At 35.5% G+C, this 23,622-nt stretch overlaps 1 protein-coding gene across 9 annotated transcripts in view; it reads left to right on the forward strand.

The window, feature by feature from the left end:
* RASAL2 (RAS protein activator like 2) overlaps window positions 1-23,622 on the forward strand; it is a gene marked incomplete at its 5' end in the record, with an annotated part of 380,591 nt that overhangs the window by 116,429 nt on the left and 240,540 nt on the right. Inside the window, one exon of one of the 9 annotated variants that reach the window (XM_081221816.1) lies at window positions 22,203-22,785. The exons of the other annotated variants lie outside the window; for them this stretch is intronic. Coding sequence (XP_081077942.1) covers window positions 22,203-22,785 — 583 coding nt within the window. Of the gene's footprint in view, window positions 1-22,202; window positions 22,786-23,622 lie in introns of those variants that run through there. 9 annotated transcript variants of the gene reach the window in all.

Consider the following 23,622-nt stretch of genomic DNA (forward strand, 5'->3'; position numbering starts at 1 on the left):
ACCTCATAGGGTGCTGTGAGAATTAAAAAAGATAGTATAAGATGTTAAGTATTCAATAAATGGTATGTATTATTATCCTTTAGCATACTTGCTATTTTCCCTCTCAAAAAACTGCTGCAGAAGATGGATCATTTTTTTTATGATATCAAGACTAAACAGAACTATTCATCAAACTACACATTATTTTCTGGATAGAACTCTTCAAAGCATAGCACATATACCCAGGACAAAAAAATAAGCTAATTATGGTGGGCTCTGAATTAAATATATTGGATTCATTATTCCAAGGCTGTTATTGTGATCATAAAAAAAATAGGTTACTGACAGTTTCCCCTCAACTCATACCATTCACATATGTATATTCATATTTTTCCATGTGATTAATATATATTGTCCACACTATTGAAGTGACTTATGTAAATCTTAGGATTCTGTAACATATTAAAGATATAAATCCACTAACCTGAGATCAAAGACTTAAGAGGATTCTAGATCTCAGAAATACTTGAGGATATCAGTATAAACATAGTAAATAAAAAAAAGGAAAGAAGGATGTAAAATATTATAGGCTTTTAATTTAAGAAATAAAGTAGACTTTAATTCTCAAAAGCGTTTTCTCTCTTTGTGGTACTTGTTTTCATTGATTTAAAAAAAAAGTGAATAGTTGCCAGTGGTATCATATATGCCTAAAAATATTGCTTTGCAAATTTGGGGGGCCATTCACACTCATTAAAACCATGTTAAAAAAATATAACACTATAGGGGCTTCCCTGGTGGCACAGAAGTTGAGAGTCCGCCTGCCGACGCAGGGGACATGGGTTCGTGCCCCGGTCTGGGAGGATCCCACATGCCGCGGAGCGGCTGGGCCCGTGAGCCAAGGCCACTGAGCCTGCACATCCAGAGCCTGTGCTCCACAATGGGAGAGGCCACAACAGTGAGAGGCCCGCGTACAGAAAAAAAAAAAAAAAAAAAAAAAAAAAAAAAATATATATATATATATATATATATATATATATATATATAACGTTATAAAGAGAAGGAGAAGTCAAAGAAAAGTCAAAAGTGAGAGAAGGTATTTGCAATGTATCAATATAAAACAAAGCATTAAACATCTAAAATAAAGAACTCCTATAAGTTAATAAGGGAAAGACAAACCATCCAATAGAAAATGAGTAGACTTCAAGTGATATCTCACAAAAGCAGAAACAGAAATTGCTAGTAACTAGTCAGGAAAACGCAACTTAAAATATAAGGAAACGCCATCACACACCATCAGGTCAGTAAACATTTAGAATTAATATTGAAGGAGATATACAGCAATAGGAATTCTTATTTAATACATCTCATGGGACGGTAAATTGGTACAGCACTTTAAAAAACTCTTCGGCTTGGGCTTCCCTGGTGGCGCAGTGGTTGAGAGTCTGCCTGTTGATGCAGGGTACACGGGTTCGTGCCCCGGTCCGGGAAGATCCCACATGCTGCGGAGCAGCTGGGCCCGTGAGCCATGGCCACTGAGCCTGTGCATCCGGAGCCTGTGCTCCCCAACAGGAGAGGCCACAACAGTGAGAGACCTGTGTACCCCCCCCAAAAAAAAAAAAAAAAAACTCTTCGGCTTTACTTGCTAAAGTTAAACATGCTCATAGCCTATTATAGATACTCTTGTAATTTTTTGGAGGCAAAAATTCTAGCCTCAACTACCTGGAGGCTGACAAGAGGAAGCCAGACCCTGCACTAAGCAAATGTAGCCTTCTACTAACACTTTCCCTCTTCTCTGCACCTCTGATAATTTCATTCTGTTCCTCAAGCGTATGTAGAACGCAGTATCCTGCTAAGGGGGAAATACAAGGGGGAAGATTTTTGCATTTTTTAAAATAATCTCCAGAAGAAAGCTGCTTGCTGATCTTGATGGAGGCAAAAAATTGAAAGACATGGTTCTTAAGCCAAATATTGAAAATTTCCACAAATTAGAAAGTACAACGCTGTATTTTGAGAAACCTTGACTTTAAGATTTGATTAAATCATCCTATAGTCTATACAGAAAGAATAAAAGCCCTTTATGAAATTGTTTCATGGGTTTTTCCAATTCGTTTATAAAATGCTTATACAGTTAAAGACAAAATATTTGCCATTTTAATTTCAGTTACAATTTATCATGTACTTTCTTTCAGAAAATGGAATATAATTGTATTTCATAACTGGGGGAATATATAAAGGCTTCCAAATTCATTCCTGACCATAATTAGGGCCTAACATATCCATGATAAAAAGGGAAAAGAAATATTAGAATTACCAGGTAAAAATATATAGTCAAGCAATTAGTAAAGCCAGTTATTTAGAATCCTTTTTGTTATTCAGATACTGTCAAAAATTGGTTCATGTTTATGGAAAAATAGATGCTTATGTGATTTAACAGGCCATATCAGATCTTATAGAATTTTTAGTAAAGTGTTTTTTTTCCCTGAATGATTTAGTTAAAGGCCAGAAACAGAGTTACTTCTTAGCTTATTGGAACCTGACATCTATACTTAACATTTTACTGAAATCACGAAGGTCCTAGTTGCTAAATCTAATGGCAACTTCTAAATCCTGAACATTATTGACTTGTTTGACGCTTGACCATACTGTCCGTGAAATTCTTTCTTCTCTGGTTTCTTTAATGTTATTGTCCTAATTTTGTTTTTCTGACTGTTCCTTCCCAGCCTGTTCCTCAGTTCTAGTCCTCTGCCCTTCCCTTAAGTATAAAATTCTCATCAGTGTATTTCTCTTGCTCTGTGTACTCTATTCTCTTTATACTCTTGTATACCCAAACAAGCCAGCTTAGATGAAGGTTTCAGGAAAGATAGGAATAAAGAAAGCCAGAGAGGAAAGAGGAGTAGCATTCTGTTCTATTCTTAAAGATCTCGTTTTAGAGACCAAATGGCTAAACTATACTTTACCTCTACCCTTCCCTTTCCCTTCCTATTCCCTACTAGACCTTGCCACCAATGCTTTTCTCTCTTGAATATTCAACCTTTCCCTTTCTACTTGGTCAAACTCTCAGCTAAGAGTTATTGACAATACTTGTGTGTGACACTGTCCACAAAAACTCTGAGAGAAGTATTATTTTCATTTTAGAAATGAGGAAACCAGTTAAGTGACAAGCCCAAGCAAAGTTACACAGCTAATAAGGAATGGAACTAATACTGGATGTGGAAGGCTGTCTGGCTATAGAGCCCATCCATGTTCTTTGCAATTCACCATTATCTTCTTTTTCAATTTAAGATCCCATCCTAGTCGCTACTCTTTGGTAAAAGTCCTTGAACCATGAATTCTGTTTCTAAAAATCTACTCCAGAAAAGTAAATATTGGAGCAAAGATCTGTACTAAGTTGTTTGTCACAATGTTACTTTTAAAAGCAAAGACAAACCGATGAAAAATCTGGAACAACTAAACGTCCATCATTAAAGAAATGTCTGAATAAATTATGGTGATCTATTCAATGTAATATAGAAAATAAAAGTAATGAGCTTAAAGCATTTTTAATGATGACTGGAAATATGTTATATGAAAACATTATGATTTCGATTATAAGGAAATATACATATACCTAACACACATACACATTAAAAAAATACCAGAAGAGAATAAACTAAAATGTTCATTGAGTGGTGAGATATTAGATTATTCTTTTATTGCTAAACAGACTAATGTATGCCTATGGTTAATAACTTATAACGCTTGTAATGAAAAACAACAGTCCCCTCCTCCCTCCGCCTTCTCACTTCCAGAGCAACTACATTTAAATTCTTTAAACGGTTTACTCTGGGTTTTCTCAAATAAGTAATGTGACAATATTTTCTATTTCTTGATCTTAGATATTATATATTTAATTCTTCCTCTTTTGAGACATTAGGACTCTTATACCACCCACTTTCACTACAGCATCTCTAAAATAGCTGTATATCGTTTAGTCAAATCGGAAAAAACTTTTTTTTAACATGAGACCATACTTTGATTATATTCTTTTCTGCTTTGTGACCTACTTTTGGGACTTCCTCTAATTGCTTTCTAGGATTAGATACCCTATATCCTAGATCCCATGTATTCCTCTTTCTTGAATTACTTCTCATTTTGCTGAGGCATATCATCAAGTAGCTTCCTAAGAAATGATGCACTGAGATCAAAATTTCTGAGTCCTTGCATGTCATTCTGGTCTAATAACACTTTAATATCTTGAAGGTATTCACTGTGGCTCCTGAAAAGTCCAGTGCTTTTTCATTTTCTTCATTCCTTTGTAGGTGACATTTTTATCCCCCTTCCTTTAAAGTTTTAAGCTCATCTCTTTATTCCCAATATTCTGAAATATTGTGATGATGTGCACTGGTTGGGTCTTTTTTCATTCAATAATTGGTAGGTTCTTTTAATCTAAAGACTTGGCATTTCAGTTCTGGGAAATTCTCTTTCTTTCTGTTTCTTTTATATAACACTATCCTCCCGTCCATTTTCCCATTCTTTTTTTCTTGGATTCTTATTAATCAAATGTTAGACCTCATAGATTGATCTGCGTATCATTTTCCCCCTCATTTTTCTGCCCCTTTTTTTTTTGGTCCTTATTTGTAGGACATTTTCCCAACTTTACTTTGCAAGTGGTATTTGAGAATTTGTTTTAATCTTTTTGTTTTGTTTTGGCTAATTTGAATCCCCAGCAGTTCTTTCTTGTAATATAATTGCTTTTTTCCTACACTGAGATAACTCTGGTCATTCTAACATAGAATAATTGCCAAGATATGTTGGAAATAGTAGAAAAGAAAACAAAGTCCTGTATAGTTTTTATATCATGTTATCACCTGAGAGAAATAAAAAGGAGGCACCTACCTAAATGCTGGGTGTGCATTGATTAGTTCTAAAAGGATATAAGAAACAAGTCATATTGTTGACTCTTGGAAAAAGCACTGTGGGACAAGGGTGGGATATAGACCTCCTTTTTACTATGTGCTGTCTGTAACATTTGATATTTGACCATACACATGATTTTAAAAATACAACAATTAGGGCCTCCCTGGTGGCGCGGTGGTTGAGAGTCCGCCTGCCGATGCAGGGGACGCGGGTTCGTGCCCCGGTCTGGGAGGATCCCACGTGCCGCGGAGCGGCTGGGCCCGTGAGCCATGGCCGCTGGGCCTGCGCGTCCGGAGCCTGTGCTCCGCAACGGGAGAGGCCACGGCAGTGAGAGGCCCACATACCGCAAAAATAAAAAAAAAAAAAAAAAAATACAACAATTAAAGTCTTTTTTTAAAAAAAATTATTTTTATTGGAGCACAGTTGATTAATGATGTGTTAGTTTCAGGTGTACAGCAAAGTGATTCAATTATACATATACATGTATCTATTTTTTTCAAATTCTTTTCCCATTTATATAATATTCCCAGAATATTAAACAGAGTTCCCTGTGGTGCACAGTAGGTCCTTGTTGGTTATTTATTTTAAACATAGTAGTGTATATTAAGTGAAGTAAGTCAGGCAGTGAAAGACAGATATCATATGATACCACTAATATGCGGTATCTGAAAAAATGATACAAATGAACTTATTTACAAAACAGAAAGAGACTCACAGACTTAGAGAATGAACTTATGGTAAACAGGGGGAAAGGGTGGGGGGAATGGGTAGATTGGAAGTTTGGGAACAATTAAAGTGTTAATGAGGTTGCATAATACAGTTGCCCATTTTTCTATGTACAAGTGTTTCAACTGTTTTGTTTGTGTATTTTTAGTGGTAAAAATTGAGGCAGGAGTAATATGACTTTTACTTTTGACCCTAAGATTCTTGGGCAATTTTATAAACCAAATAAAAGCTAATTTTTTAAAAAATTGCTTTTTTGGGCTTCCCTGGTGGCGCAGTGGTTGAGAGTCTGCCTGCCGATGCAGGGGACACGGGTTCGAGCCCTGGTCTGGGAGGATCCCACATGCCGCAGAGCGGCTGGGCCCATGAGCCACAATTACTGAGCCTGTGCGTCTGGAGCCTGTGCTCCACAACAAGAGAGGCTGTGACAGTGAGGGGCCCGTGCACCGCGATGAAGAGTGGCCCCCGCTTGCCACAACTAGAGAAAGCCCTCGCACAGAAACGAAGACCCAACACAGCCAAAAATAAATAAATAAATAAATTAGTTTTTTTAAAAATTGCTTTTTTTCTATAGCATCCTCTTTTTCTTTAATGAAGGCAAATATCTGCATGAATCATTCTGAGAACAGTAATAAGAGGGCTTATTATTTATCTTAAAGCTCAAAGTTATATTTCCTGGATTTTTAAAAAAATTATTTGACGTTTTCAAACTTCTTAAAGCTGTGGATTGAAATCTTTCATCAAATATGGAAAATACTTAGTCATTAACCTTTCAAACAATACCTGTCTTCATTCATTCTTCTTTTGGGGGCTCCAATTTAATGTGTTAAATATTCTCCTTGTAACTTCTAGGTCTCCTTACTCCTATATTTTTACTCCTGAATACTTTCTATATTTTTATGTTTTTCATGTTTTTGTATTTCCATGCTTTCTTCTGGATAGTTTCCTCTGACCTAATTCTCTCTGCAGCAGTATCTAATGGTTTTTCTGAGATCTAGGCCTTCTATTTAGTTCTTTTTCTGATCTACTATGACATTTTATAATTTGCAATGTTTTGCTAAATCTCAAAGCTTGGATTTTATTGTCCTGTATATTGTAGGCATGTAATTATATAGACTTGGCTTTGCAATTCAAGTGCATATCTCTGTTAATGACTCTGTTAGATATGTATGTTTTTATTGCCTGTTGGTTTTACTTGTTTGTGCTCATGATTTATTGCCTTCTCATGTTCATTGTTATCTTTTATTTTGTGCTGAGCATTATATAGCATTAGAGTCCTTTATCTACAGAAATCCAGAAAGCTCTGCAACTAAATCTGTTTCATAACTGATTTATTGTCCAAACCTGCTGTGAAGTGACACAAAGCTATTTAGTCTTATCCAACTTAGTGTAAATGTTTGTACTTTTTGTGTCAGATTGATAACAGGGTGATGCCCCATGCCCTACTGATGATGTAACAATACATGGTGTATGTGCCATATTATCTTTACAAAATGTGAAATCTTCCAAATTCTAAAACACATTTAGCCTGAAAGTTTAGATAAACAATAGTGGACCTATTTGAAAATTTATTTCTAGAAATAATACGAGGCTTGGGATAATGTTATATTTCTCTCAGTAAGATTTGTATTATTTCCTGCCAAACACCAAAGGTTCTAACAAACTGGAATAATCATATCCAATTTCAATTCTTGAGATTTTTGATGAGCTAACCTAAAAGAGTAAAAGCCAAGCTCTTTACAAATCTGGTTTACTTGTAATTCACTTTAGTCCTAGGGTGACTCTTTGGAGTCCCAGTCCAAAGTGGGCTAAAGAGAAGGAGATTAGTAACCTGGGTTTCCAACCCTGTCTTTCCCTGGTCTCTGACTTTTTATCTCGTTAGACCCTTTGCCTATTAACAACATAGCTCAGTTTCTCAGGACCTCTTTTTGGTAGCAAAGGCTTTCAAGTAGGAACTGCTTCCAGTGCCAGGCTTACTCCTCTGGATTGTTGTCTCATTCAGGTACTTCCTCACCATGGTTAGTTGTTTGATGACATGAAATCTTTGGTAGGTCTTGGAACCAGGAATGGGATCATGAACCCAATTGTCTCAGTTCAGGTTCTCATTATTTTACTTCCAATTATATCCTAGCTGGTCTCCCTCCATTGAGCCATGTCCCTTGCCGTCTAACTTCCTGACCATTACCAGAAGTAGCTTTCTAAAAACACCCAAACACAATCACATTACTAGCTCACTTAAACATTTTTAGTAGCTCTCATTATTTATAAGATGAAGGCCAAATTCTTTAGCAAAAAAGAGTCTCACTAGTCCTCCCTTGGCCTACCTCTACAGTAGTGTTGTCTCCCACTGTCTTTCTCTTTATACTCTGTATGCTAATCTTTGCCTGAAATATTTTATGTCTTTGTATCTTTGCCTGTACTTTTCTCTTTGCTAGGAGTGCCTTTCTTCTACCCTCAAACACTATCCCTTTGACCTGAAGAACTTCTCATCCTTTAAAACCTGGGAGAATTGTTGTTTTTTTCTGTAGAACTTTCTTCATGTATTCTCTTATCACCTCATTTTCCACAGAGTAGACTATGGTTTCCATTTTGTCCCTATTATATTCCATATGTAGTTAATACTTTTGGACTAACCAACCTATCTTAGCAGTTATTAGTGTCCATGTCTGTTTCTCCTTACTAGACTCTAAGGTCATTGAGGGGATATAGAATGCATTGTAACTTACGCCCATTCCTTAGCCTAACTCTGAGAATATAATATGTGCCTTAAAAATGTCTGTTGAAGTAACTGAATGAATGTTTTGACCTGAGCGGTATTGTAAAATCTTTCTCACTTGGTATTCATAATGAACTATAAAATGAAGAAGTACATTATATAGTTTCTAAAGTTTTATCTTGTAGAATTCTAGTATCCTATTACATGTTGAGATGATCTACAGTTTGGAAAAGAATGTCTAAAAGTCCCTGTAAAATTTTGGAGGTCACCAAAAACTGGCAGAGTATATGTTCAACTAGTTCAGTTCATCATAAGGTAGTAGGCATTCAGAAAGTGTTTGTCGAATGAGTGAATTACAAAAGAACTCACCCAACAAATAATATGGTGAACCATATAATAAGTTGAAATAACTAAACAAATATAAAAGCATTTTCAGATTGCTGTCTGTATGGTTCTTTTATGTGAATTCTATGACCTACTAAATGGCTCATGTCAATTAACCCATTTAGGAACTGGTACTAGGATATGGCAGCAGTATAATAAATAATCCCAAGTAGGGCATTTGAAGAACTGCATATCTTTTTGTGTGTGTGTGGGGGTGGTGGTGGTAATTTTTATGTTTTTTTTTAACTTTTTATTTTCTATTGGAATATAGCTGATTAACAATGTTGTGATAGTTTCAGGTGCACAGCAAAGCAACTCAGCCAATGTATACATTCTCTCCCAAACTCCCCAAGAACTGCATATCCTTGTTGGTTGCTAATAGTCTGAGGGAAAGGATGACTAGGAGAAATAAAGATATTTAACATTATTACTCACATGCTTGAGGTCTGAATGGCTGCCATTAAGAGGTGATGGCCCATCACACTTACAGGTAAGATACAGTTTGAGTGATGTAGCTTGAGTTTTTGGTTTTTTGTTTTGTTTTGTTTTTTAAGTATGAAACATACATGAAAGAATAGGAATAAAAAAATGGGAAAGGATTTATTTTTAGCTGACAGAAAAAAATGTTGACAATAACTATATAATTGTAATTTAAAAAGTTAGGAAATTGAGATTTTATTTAAGTGTAGGAATTATGTTGATATTTATATTGACAAACAGTTGTAGAACATTGCTACTAGTTGTGAACTATACCACTTAAGAGTGATGTGGTAAATTTCTGGATGTAAATCCTAGGAGAATTATAGTAATAATACAGACCTATGTAAAAGAGAAGCCTTAGGAATAATCTCATGTAGGGCATCAAATAGTGTTGGCTTTTATGAAATGCATGAGATTTTATAAAATTCCTGTATGAACTAAATGAGAAAGTGAGATCAGACTTGGAAAGTGACCATCTAGCCGGGCTTCTCATTTTTGATGGAATTTTCATTATTTTGATCCAGAGTTTCAGCTCCTTTGTTCTCATTCCTGAACGTGGTTGAAAGGTAGTCTCTCCTACCTCATCTACTGTCTTTATCATGTTTTTTTTTGAGTCATGCTGAGGGTGATATGTCTTAGACTGTTATATAAACCTTTAAATAGCATAATTTTGAAATATTTGAGTTTCACTGTTGAAATAAGACATATTTAGACATAATCAATTTGGATTTAACTTCCTCTTCTTTTTCTGTTATCCTAGGTGGAAGCTGAGGTTACTGATTTTAGATCTTTCTCCTTTACTAATATATGCATTCAGTTTCCCTCTAGGTACTTCTTTGTTACATCCCACAAACTTTGACATCTTATTTTCATTTCCATTTAGTTCAAATTTTTAAAAAAATTTCTCTTGAGATTTCTTCTTTGAGTATTGTTTCATCTCCACATATTTTCAAAATTTCCAGCTATCTTTCTGTTACTGATTTCCAGTTTATTCTTCATGGGTTTGGAAGCATACATTGTATGATTTCTAGTTTTTCAAATTTTTCAAGGTATGTTTTATGGCTCAGACTGTGGTCCATCTTTTTGAATGCTGCATGTGAGTTTTTTTGTTTTTATTTTTTTTAAATATAGCCAATTGATTTTTTTAAATTTTATTTATTTATTTATTCATTTATTTATGACTGTGTTGGCTCTTCGTTTCTGTGTGAGGGCTTTCTCTAGTCGTGGCAAGTGGGGGCCACTCCTCATCGCGGTGCATGGGCCTCTCACTATCGCGGCCTCTCGTTGCGGAGCACAGGCTCCAGACGCGCAGGCTCAGTATTTGTGGCTCACGGGGCTAGTTGCTCCGCGGCATGTGGGATCTTCCCAGACCAGGGCTCGAACCCGCGTCCCCTGCATTGGCAGGCAGATTCTCAACCACTGCACCACCAGGGAAACCCTGCATGTGAGTTTGAAAAGAATGTGTATTCCATTGTTGGATGAAGTAATCTATAGGTATTAATTATACCTGGTTGATTGATGGTGCTGTTGAGTTCAGCTGTGTCTTACTGATTTTCTGCCTACTGGATCTGTCCACTTCTCATAGAAGGGTGGTTGAAATCTCCAGCTATAATGGAGATTCATCTATTTCTCCTTGCAGATTTTACCTCATGCAGTTTGACACTCTGCTGTTAGATGCATATTTATTAAGGATTCTTATATTTTCTTAGGGAATTGACTCTTTTATCATTACGTAAGCCTTTATCTATCCCTAATTCTTCTCCTTGCTCTGGATTCTGCTCTGTTTGAAATTACCGTAGCTACTTTAGCTTTCTTTTGATTAGCATTTTATATGTTATATGTGTTAGCATAATACATCTTTTTCAATCCCTTTATTTTTAATATATTTGTGTCTTTATATTTAAAGCAGGTTTCTTGTAGACAACATATAGTTGGGCCCTGTGTTTTGATCCCCACTGACAATCTCAATCTTTTCATTGGTGTACTATTTAGACCATTTATGTTTAAAGGGATTTTTAATATAGTTGGGTCAATATCTATTATATTTGTTACTGTTTTCTAATTGTTGCTCTTGTTCTTTGTTTCTGTATTTGTCTTCCACTTTTTTTGCCTTCTGTGATTTTAATTGATTATTTTATATCATTCTATTTTTTCTTTCTTACTTTTTAAAAAAAGTTTTTAAGTGTTTGCCCTAGAATTTGCAATATATATTTACAATTAAGCCAAGTCCACTTTCAAATGATACTATATTGTTTCCCAGGTAGTGCAAGTACCTTATAATAATAAAATATTCCTAATTCCTTCCTTTGGCATCCCCAATTTTGGTGCTTAGCTAAGTCTACCTTAGTACAAGCTGCTTGGTTATTTATCAGATATACAATGCTGATATTTATTTCAGGTTATCAGAATGTTGTTCATTTTCCAAGTATATGTTCATTAAAGAATGTATATAACTTGTTGAGTGCTTGTAGTTATCTTTTTATGCTTTTTTAAGATTTTCTGAAAACAGAGATGCCAAAATTTTTCTTAAAAATAATTTTTAAGAAAACCTAGAAAAGCCAGATAATGGTTTCTGCATCAACTAAATTAACATTTCTGGAAAAAAATTTCTTTACAATTAAAGCAATATTTCCTGCCTCCCTTTTGCCCTCTTCTCATTTTACAGAATTCTTTTATTTTCCTCTGTTAATGCTCCTCTCTGTCCATAACCTTGAAGAAACAAATAGCCACTTGGTTCAGGGAAAACCACTCCCTGGAGTATATCTGACTATCTTCTCTCCCCTGTCCACCTCCCCCATCGTGTGTATGTTAATGTGATCTTCCTGGTATCAGAGAAAATGTTAAACTCAAGTAGGTGATCACTGACCCTTCTTACTACTAGTCTGAAGTTAGGTGCTTTTAGTTTAGATCTTTCTCAGATTTTATTAATGAATTCAACAAATATTTATTGAGTGCCTATCATACGTCAAGCATTGAGAACTCTGTAGACAATAACACAGGCATGGAAATGATAGTTTTGTGGGTAAAACAGTCACTGATTAATAATCTCACAAGGAAATATCCAAATATAGCTGTAACTGTAATAGGGAGATATATGGGACTGTAAAGGCCTATAAAAGGAGATTTGACCTAGTCAGGGAGGTCAGGAAAGGCCTCCCTCAGGAAGTGGTAACACTTGAACTGAAATGTGAATTATGAGTAGGCAGTTGATGAGGAGAGAAAGATCCTTCTGCGTAGAGGGAGCAGTGTGGGCAAGAGCCCTATGGTGAGGAAGGAGAGTGGCTAGTATGAAGGACCAAAAGGTTTCAAGGGAGGCTGAAGGGGTGGGATAGGTAGGGAGCAGCCTATGCTGAGGAATTTTGGTTTGTTTTGTGTTGTTTTCATAAGAGTATTGGGAAGCAATTGAAAGGTTTTAAACAGTATGCAGTAAATTTGTATTCTGAAAAGATTATTCTGACTATAGTGGGAATGATGGTTTGCAAGGGGCTGTAGTAGATGTAGGTAGACTAATTTAGGAGGCTGCTATAATCTAGGTGAGAAATGATAGTAGGTTGATTTAGAGGAAATAGTGAGAAGTAGATAGATTAAATAATACTTAGGAGGGAAAATCAGTGAGTCTTATGGATTTGATATTAAATGGTAAGAGAGGGAGAGGACTAAGGTTTGGGGCTTGTACAGTGGAATGGATGCGGTGCTTTTTATTAGAATAAGCAACACTGGAATGAGACCAGATTTTAAAGGAAAGATCACGGGTTAAGTTTTATACATTTTCAATTTGAGAGGACACAAATTGTCAAATTGAATATATGAGTATATTGCTCAAAGGAGACAAGGTCTGAACTGGAGGTATAAGTTTCTGTGGTATCTGTGAATGATGATGTGCATGGTGAGAATATGGAGAGGGGGTGCCTAGGACCCAATGTGAAGAACTCCTAACATTTAGAGACTAGATAGAGAGGAATGCGCCTCAAAGGAGACAGAAAAGGTGTGATCAGAGAGGTCAGAGGAAAAGCAGAAGTTTTTATTTTTTAAAAAAGACTTTAATAATGGCATTAGGAGTCATCTGTGTTTTTGTTTTCATTTAAAAATGTTTTCTTATTAAAAAATTATTATCAATTCCAGCAGTTGTCTGTTAAAAATAATCTTTATTTAGTGCTTTTAGACATATCTTTGTCTCTTAAGTGAAAAGCAGTTGTGTACGTGTCAGGTGTGTCTTTGAGTTCTACTGCTTAGAAGGGAGGTAGTTTTTGCTACAGGAAGTGTTTCATCGGGAAGCAGATGTGCTCCAGTGATAGGAGATGGGAAGGGGATGTTTTGTTATTAATTACTTAGCTTTGTATAAACAAAGACTTTGTATTTTTAAAAGATGTCTTCTTCTGGTTTATAGAAATTAATCCTATTTTTAAAGTTTTTCATGAGTCGATCTAAGAGGTATGTACTCTCTTTTCTGATAACAGAGCTCCAGAACTCTTTGTTAATTGTAACATGTGTTATGTCTTCTATTATAAAAGAGCATGTGGGATTTATAGTATAGAATTTCATTATAGAAAAGGTGTGTCTTAAGAAAGGAAGTGGTGGCAGACTAGTATTTGTAAACTGAGAAAGCTCAAGTTTTGCCTTTTCATCCTCGCTTGCTTCCCTTAGTTGACATAAATTTTTAAAAGCCATTTTAATGAGAAACTAATATCCTATTTTAACCTTTAAAAAAGAAAGAATTTTAGCATTTAAACGAAATAACACTATAATGTCTGGCCTTAATGTCACAATTATGCTCTGTAAGCCTAAATTTCTCAGCTACGTTCTGTGGATCATAATTTGGAAAATGCTAATTTAAAGAGGTTTTGGAATCCTGAACTGGGAATTAGGATACATCTGTGTTCTTCCTTTTGTTTGTTTGTTTTGTTTTTTGCTGTTAACTGAGTAGTCATGGACAAGTTCTTTTCTCTGGTCTTGTTTGATTATATGAAAGAGTTGGTTAAGTTAATCTGTGATGACTTGTTTAGTTCTCTGTTCTCTAATTCTGATTCTGTGGGTTAACATTAAGGCTTCCATTTTCACTCTGGGTAGATTTAAAAATATATTTATTTAGGGACCCTGGTGGTCCAGTGTTAAGACTCCACGCTTTCAATGCAGGGGGCACAGGTTCGATCCCTGTTCAGGGAAATAAGATCCCACATGCTGTGTGGTGTGGCCAAAAAAATAACAATAATAATAATTTAAATTTTCTGCATTCAAAAGGAATAAAAATACCCACTCATTGTAAAATTTCATATATTACAGAAATTAATAATATAAAAATAAAAATCTGTAGTAACAAAAATAACAACAGATTTTATTATTGTTAAAAAAGAAAATATTTTAAAGAAATAGCAACAGATTTTTCTCTCCGTGCATATTCCACCATGTACATACTGATGTATTAATGATAATCTTCAATAAAAGTGGGATCATGATCTACTTTTTTATAGTATATATTGCTTTTCTACCTTATCTCTTAGACCTCTTACCACATAAATTTCTGTTTAAGTTTTTTCTTACTATTATGACTATAGTATATACTTAACAATTAAAAAATCAAACTTTAAAGATCTAAGGTGATTTCTCAGTTGTACTCCTCACAGGCATCACTCTTTAAAAATGTGTGTCTTTGTAGCTCACCCTAATATATGTGTTTGTTTTTACATAGTTCTGTACTGTGATTTATTTGTCACTCTCCTATAGATGGTCATTCGCATCTTCCTCCCTTGCTTCCTTCCATTAAAAAAAAATGCTGCAGTTCATAAAGTGCAGAAGATCATTCAGTTTTTTGTTTTTTGTTTTTTGGGTTTTTTTTGCGGTACGTGGGCCTCTCACTGTTGTGGCCTCTCCCATTGCGGAGCACAGGCTCTGGACACGCAGGCTCAGCGGCCATGGCTCATGGGCCTAGCCGCACCGTGGCATGTGGGATCCTCCCGGACCAGGGCACAAACCCGCGTCCCCTGCATCAGCAGGCAGACTCTCAACCACTGCACCACGAGCAAAGCCCTATTCAGTTTTTAATTGTGCTTTATTTATATGTTGTAGATAGTCTTTGCTGTCTCCAAGGAAGAGGTTTGGATTACTGTATATTTGATTCTCAGTACACTACCATGAGCTAAGTCTCAATGTGATGTATATGCTCTCACAGAATATTTCAGGCAAATGTTCTCACTTTACCCTCAATCCCAATACAATTTTTTTATTTTGGTGAACTTGACTGAATCTTATGGGAGCCTTGAGAATTCCATTAGTCCTTTTATTTAAAAATCTGTCTGTAATTTTTATTCACAATTTGGCCCATGAATCATCATAGGTATCACCTAGGAGCTGGGTAGAAATGTAGAATCTCAGGCCCTCTCCCACATGTACTTAAAGCAAAATCTACATTTTAATTCAATCTTGTGGTGATTCATCTACATGTTACAATGTGAGAAGCACCAGTTTAGAAGCAGATCTGCTGCATTACCTTTTTTTTTTTTTCGGTACGCCGGCCTCTCACTATTGTGGCCTCTCCCGTTGCGGAGCACAGGCTCCGGACGCGCAGGCTCAGCGGCCATGGCTCACGCGCCCAGCCACTCCACGGCATGTGGGATCTTGCTGGACCGGGGCACGAACCCGTGTCCCCTGCATCGGCAGGCGGACTCTCAACCACTGCGCCGCCAGGGAAGCCCGCACTACCTTTTTATGCTGGTCCTCTGTGCCCACATCATGAGTTTGATCCTTTGGTTCTTTGTTCTGATATAGATAGGAGGAAGAAAAGAAAAAAAATGAAAATTTTGAACTAAAGAGTGGAATTTACTAAGGATAAGAGCTATTTCCCCTCTGCTTTTATTGTGCCTTCCAATGGTAAGGTCTCCTGTTGATTTTTACCTGTTTTTTTACCATACCAGTTATATGGAAAAGAGAAAATATAGTCAGTTCTACTATCATGCTTGGTTTTGTTTTTGTTTTTGGTGTTTTAAAGATAAAATTATTTTATTTTATTATTATTTTTTATTACATGTTTCAGATGTTTTAAAAAATTATTTAAATTTAATTTTATTTTATATCACGCTTGTTTTGAAAATGAGGATTTGTACCATATGATTGATAGTAGGGAACAAGTTGAGCATTACATGAATTTTGTGTTTGCTTATGTGCCATTTATTTGAGAAACGTTAGCTGAATACAGAAAACTATATCCAAGTAAAGCATCGTGTTGTAGCAAATACTGAAAGGCATACATCTCGACCAACGACCGGCTGCCTCAGTTCCCCATATTTGTTATGAGCCACATCCATCCACTTAAGTGTTATAGCTGTCCTTCAGATTTCAGATAACCCTCCTTCCATCACTTCACAAAAACACAAAAGCTACAACCCTTCTGATGCCCACTGCAAACTTCAGGGTTTTTTCAAAGTAGCGTGCTATATTTATTTTAGCATTTAGGTGTTTCTTAACTATTTAACCTGTGTAAAATGTTCTACAGTTTTTATTAGCTTCTTATCTTTTTTTATGTGTCATTGTTGCTGAACGTTGCTTCCCAACCCCACTGCCTCATAAGTCTTGAAGTTTTATTATGCAATTTTGTATATTGTGATGATTTTTAGAAATGCATGTCACATTATAGCAGAATTGAGTATAACAATAGAATCTCAAGATTAAGAGAATCTCAAAAGAAATTGGTTCCATCCCTTATGCCTTAGACATGGTTCAAAATTCCCTTACAAATCACTTCCCTAACATTCTGTAGACCCCCCTTCCTAATGTCAGTCTTTCCTAGTCAACTGGCAGTTCCAAGAGAGTAGGGACAGTGTTCTATTCTTTTTTGTTCCTCTAGTCTTTTTTTTTTTAAATAAATTTTATTTATTTATTTATTTATGGCTGCGTTGGGTTTTCGTTGCTGCACGCGCGCTTTCTCTAGTTGTGGCGAATGGGGACTACTCTTTGTTGCGGTGCACTAGCTTCTCAGTGTGGTGGCTTCTCTTGTTGCGGAACACAGGCTCTAGATGCCTGGGCTTCAGGAGTTGCGGCTCACGGGCTCTAGAGAGCAGACTCAGTAGTTGTGGCGCACAGGCTTAGTTGCTCTGCGACATGTGGGATCTTCCCTGACCAGGGATCGAACCCGTGTGCCCTGCATTGGCAGGCGAATTCTCAACCACTGCGCCACAAGGGAAGCCCCTCTAGTCTTAATACAGTGCCTGATACATGGCAGGTACTCAATAACAATTTAAAATATGGTTCTATGTGAATATAAGTACTTGTATGTTTTTTGTTTTTGTTTTTTGCAGTACGCAGGCCTCTCACTGCTGTGGCCTCTGCCGTTGCGGAGCACAGGCTCCGGACGCGCAGGCTCAGCGGCCATGGCTCACGGGCCCAGCCGCTCCGTGGCACGTGGGATCTTCCCGGACCGGGGCACGAACCCGTGTCCCCTGCATCAGCAGGCGTACTCTCAACCACTGCGCCACCAGGGAAGGCCTTGTATGTTTATTTAGAGAATTCAGATGTTTCTTTTGACTTAGCAACAGAGTGGTTCTTTAAGCTGTGCTTTAAATATTACAAATTACTATTAAGAATATTAATAATAATTAGTTGATACTTGAGGTGGCAGTAATGTTCTTGTTATGACACTTCCATCAGCAGCCAATTTTTATATTAGGATTCATAATGAATGTGGTAGTTCAGTGGCACTAGTGTCATTGTTTCTAATTTTAAAAATTATAAAACCTGTGAATATTTTCTTAAAAATTATAAATTCATTATATATATTTGATAAAATTCAGAAAACCAAGAGTGTCAAGTTGTCTTATATTCAGATGAAAGATAAAGCTTGGAGAAATAACTAACATATATGATATTAGGCTTTCATAATGATAGAAGATAATTTGAAGCATTTGCCAAATCCACCTTTAGCCAACTGTGAGAGAGGCGAATCTCTTCATTTCTTTGATTATTCCTACTTAGAGACTGTAGTTCTTTTGCTTTCTGATTTCGCTTGAATGTTTTTCTGTGCTGTTTAATATTTTCCATTTCCATATTCCTTAAATAGGGAAGTTTATGGTTAGAAGAATTTCAGTATTTGCTACAACACGATGCTTTACTTGGATATAGTTTCTTAGAAACTATGGCAATTATTTTTACCTTACCTGTTTAGTGTGTAAAAGTATTTTCTCATTTAACATTGAGTCTCTGAATTTTACAGTGTTGATTATGGGGCTCAAGTTCTACTCCTATGGTGCAACTTTTCTCAAAATTATAGTTTTAATTTAATTTTTCACTGAGGTATTTTAATAGGGTGATCTTGATTAAGTTCCCTTTCATGAAAGCTGTGAAACTAGATACTTTGTTATATGTATTACTCAAAAGATACTCTGAAATAGGGACCATTACATTATTAATAATAAAAATATCTTACAGACACAAAGGAAGTAGTTTGAAATTTAAAAAAATTTTGCTTGTGTGATGTCTTATTTTGATGAAATTTCAAACCTATAGAAAATTTGCAAGCATGCAAGAAACTCCCATATACCCTTTACCTAGATTCAATAATTGTGTACAGTTTGCCCCATTTCTTTGGTCATATTTTATCTACCTTTACATGCATAGTTTTTTCCTTGAGTAATTTGAGAGCAAATTGGAAACATCATGCCTGTAGATCCCTAAATACTTCAGTGTGAATTTCCTAAGAATTAGAACATTTTCTTTCATCAAAATCAGGAAGCTTAATGTTGGTATGATTCTATTATCTAATCCATAATCCATATTAAAATTTTGTCAATTGTCCCAATAATGTTCTTTATAGCTCCCCCCCCACTTTAGGATCAAATCCAAAATTATGCATTATTTTAAATTGTTTCTACTTAGTCTCCTTTGATTTACAACAGTTCTATTGCCTTTCTCTGATTTTCTTGACCTTGACATTTTTGAAGCAAAGGATACAGTTATTTTGTAGATCTTCTTTAATGCAAGGTTATCTGATGCTACTTGTGATTAAATTTAGGTTATGCAATTTTTTTTGGCAGGAATAAATCACAAGCTGTTCTTTCACAGTTCATCATATCAGGAGTTGCATAATATTGGTTTGTTCCAGTATTGGTATGTCTGTCTGTCTGTATGTATGTATGTATTCATTCATCCATTCATTCATCCTCTTCAATGTATTTACTCCTTTCCTCAAGCCTAAAATACACAGAAAGTGCTTTCAGAATTGCTAACCCATTACACTGGATAAATAAACTTACTAACTAGAGTACAGTATTTATAGTTTTTTAAGGTAAAATTTAATTATGGAAAAATGCATAAATCTTAAGGGAACAGTTGGATGAATTTGACAAATAAACACACCCATACTCACATGTACATCGAGACTTAGAAAGTTTCCATCACCCCAGAAAGCGTCCTGGTGTCCTTTTCTTGTTAGTAATGCCCTCTACCCCTGACAACTGCTTTCCTGATTTTTTCCCCCATTGTAGATTAGTTTAGCCTGTCTTAGAACTCTGTAGAAATGGAATCATACGGTATGTGCTCTTTTGTTTCTAGTTTCTTTTGTTGGCATAATATCTGTGGTATTCATTAACCACAGATATTATGCCAACAAAGAAACCTAGAAACAAAAGAGCACATACCGTATGATTCCATTTTCTACAGAGTTCTAAGACAGGTTAAACTAATCTACAAGGGGGAAAAAATCAGGAAAGTAGTTGTCAGGGGTAAGCTAACTGCTGTGAAGAGAAGTACAACCAGGTGTAATTCCATTTTCTGGGGTGATGGAAACTTTCTAAGTATCGTGCATTGGGTAGATGTGTGTTTATCTTTGTAAAAAAATTTTGTCAAGTTTGTTCCATAACAATTGTATCATTTCATACTAATTTTATTACTAATTTTGAGATTTCTGGTTGCTCCACATCCTCACCAACGTCTGGTGTTATTAGCCCTTTAAGTGTTAACCATTTTGGTGAATGTGAGTGATATCTCATTATGGCTTTAATTTGCATTTCTCTAAATCCTAATGAGGTTGAGTACTTTTTCCATATGCTTATTGACCATTCATATAGCTTTCTTTATGAAGGATTTGTTCAGCTCTCTCTGCCTATTTTTAAAAATTGGGTTTTCATTTTATTAATAAGTTGTAGGAGTTCTTTATATCTTGTGGTACAAATTGTGAGATGTTTGTATTATGTATATTTTCTCCCATTTTGTAGGTTGCTTGTTGATATCTTAATATGTCTTATTAGACATACTAAGGTTTTGATTTTTATGAATTCATATTTATTAATGTTTTCCTATCATTATTACATTTTGTATTCTAAGAAATCTTTGCTTACCTTCAGTTCACAAAAATATTCTCTTGTGACTTCTTTTACAAGCCTTATCATTTTATATTTTACTTTTAGGTTTATTTTCCATCACAGATTAGTTTTTGTGGATTGTGTGATGTGCCATAAATAGAGATTAGAACTTAATGTTTATTGTTTTTCTCTTTATGCAGATTGACATTTCTAAGTATTTTTTTAAAACAAGGGAAAATTTTACAATTGTAATACGCTCTAGTTTGATATATTATGCTTTTGGGAAAGCCAAGTTCTTCAAACTTTCCTTAATATAGAAATGTGTAAATTTACAGACTATATAAACAAATGAAGATGAGATTATTGCTTTATGATAATGGAAATAACTAGAATATTTTAATATGTTTCAAAGAATAGGTATGTTACCAACTTTACTATTTGGCAGTAATAAGAAAGAGACTTAGTGTAAGAACTGTTTTTCATTGTACATATTCTACAAATAAATGGATGGTTTTTTAGTTTGCCACATGAAATCATCATTTTTTTATACAACTTGCAAAGTGATTTGATTGCCGTGTTATATCTCTTCTGCTGGTGGTCTAAAGTCTGTCAGGCTTTCCATTCGAAACCCCTATTTTCAGGAGTTTATGAGCAGACAGTTGAAAAAAAAATTAACCAGCCAAAAACTTGGCACTCATGATCTTGGTTCAATATAAGGTACTTGCTTTAACAAAATTTTAGGTAGTCAGCTCTTTTTTTTTTTTTTTAAGTTGTAAATAGCACAAAGAGGAATAAAGGAATTTCTTTGGTTAGATAGATAGGGAATATTTTTCCAGACAACTTATCCCAATTAGATTTTCAAAGCAAACTTTTTCCTTCTAGAAATCATTTAAGTATGTACTTTCCTGTGTTCCAGTTTCCACAAGATGTTGCCTCAAGACTTTCCTTTTCCTTTGCTATAGTTCATAGCAGATATCCTCTATCCCCCTTTTTTTAAATCCATTTGTGCTTTTAAAATTCTCCCTAGTATGTTTACATTAAAAATAGCTTTATATTTTGGCATTCTTTTGTCCATTTTTCCTCGTCTTTGCAGTGCCTACTTGCACAAAACAGTATATGACTTTACCTATTAGTTGAAAAACAGTATTAACTTTGAGAGAAGTTGTGGTGTAAATAGCAAGGATTTTCTTGAAATGCAAACTTTAAAAACTATTCTGAAGAGCTGTCACTTAGAGAGCAGGCTTTTAGGCAGATTTTTTTCTTCTTCCGGAAAGTGTGGATGTCAGCTTGAGTACTTTCACAATCTGTTTTTAACCCAGTGTCATTCACATAGTGAACACTTAATTGCTATTGGTCCATAAAGGTGTTTGTGGGTTTTTTAGCGCTTTCATTTCACTTCTCATTTTTTAAAAACACCATTTCCTGAAAACTCAGTGCAGAAATATAACCTACTGCAGGAAGTGAGATGATCTTCTTTTGCTGTATTATGAAGATAATTTGCTTCAGACAGGAGGTTTTTGGGTGCTTGCTGAAATTTCGGAGATCTGGGAAAATGGGGTAATAACATGACACCAGCTCTTAAGCAGCAACATCTGCTGTGGTTCAAAGCCGCACAAAGAAAGCTGCTTAAGCAGTTGAATGTTTTGGACTGCACGGACAAGTGTGGTTCAACTGCAAAGACTGCAGAGCAGTGGAAATTTAAAGTTTCAAGAAGTTGTTAAAAAATGGAGTCATGGAAGATGAGCATCTTTAGGAGACAAACGTCACCGTGTCCTCCGAGCTATCGAAGATCTTTGTCAGAACCTGATTATGCACATTCAGAGATAGGAACAAGCGTAAAGAGTTATCCATGGTGTGGTCCAATGAAAAGCAAGAGGAAGAAAAATGAACAGGCTGTTTCCAATCTAGGAAAGCCACTGGGTGCTTATCGGTGGCAAACACATCCCAGCTTTAGGTGGAAAGGGGGCAAAAGGGAGCAATTGCAAAATAATAAAGGAGGCTTGGATGAACCACAACAAGAGGTCCTGCCAAAGATGGTTGGGGATAATGTTGCCTCCTCTGCTAATGAGGTCCTTGGAACATCAATGGAGAAGCAGAACCTGGTCAACACTCGGTCACTTCGGGTTCCATTCAGCAGATCTCTTTCAGAGCCAGAACACCACTGCAGTATCAGATTTGTTAGACGGTGGCCAACTTCAGTGGGGTCAATGGAGTCTGAGCAGCAGGGGTATTTCATCCGTGGCATTTTCTCTACTCTTTCTAATGGCTTCTCCAGAATGCTGAGTCTAAAAGGAGAATCAACCAATGAGCCAGTAAGAGAAGGTATATTGTGATGAATAAGGGGAAAGAGGGAGGGCTCAGATTTAATGACTGTTGGAATTTTAATATTTGTGTTTTATAATAAATTAATCCATTCTATTTGCTCATTATAAACTAATTTACTTAATTAGTACAGTTTTTAGAAAGTAATAAACACTGCTTTCGAGACTCAATGAATGATAGTAATTAATAGTAAAAAATGGATTTAGAAGAAATTTTTTTATTACATTATACTCTGGAACTCTATTTTGGGGCCTGTGTAAAACTGTTTTGTTTTGTCTTTTACCCTTTTTAATCCCGTTGATCTACTTTTGTACATTAAATGCAATTTAGAGGGAGAAATTATCAAATCATCTTCTCCTGACAAAGTTGAGAATTAAAAGGTAGAATTTCTACTATTATCTCTTCATAAAAATTGACAAATGTTATTAGAAGTATTTAGAGCTGAAGTGTATTGATAGCTTTTAATAAGTGGGGCTTGCTCATGTCATAGTAATACACAATTTGAATGTGGAAGCAGAAGATGCAAATCTTGAATATTTCTTTAGATGACAAAATAGAAATTCGTGTTTGATACGTATCAGGTAACAGAGTCGTCAACATTTAAAAAAACTCATTTAGGACTTGTTCAAATTTTAAAAAGTTTTATATTGATGATAGACTACAAAAAGAACTTAGATTTTTATCTGATTGCCTTGGAAATGATTGACCTTATCTGATGAAAAATTCCAATTATGAGTTAGGACCTATGTTTGTTTGTTTTTTGTTTTTGAAAACCTTAACACTGAAACTTTTGGATATACTCTTAACTTTAGAAAACTTTATCTTATCTTTGTTATG

Source organism: Mesoplodon bidens (assembly GCF_964165515.1).
Source record: "Mesoplodon bidens genome assembly, chromosome: 2".
NCBI lineage: Eukaryota > Metazoa > Chordata > Mammalia > Artiodactyla > Ziphiidae > Mesoplodon > Mesoplodon bidens.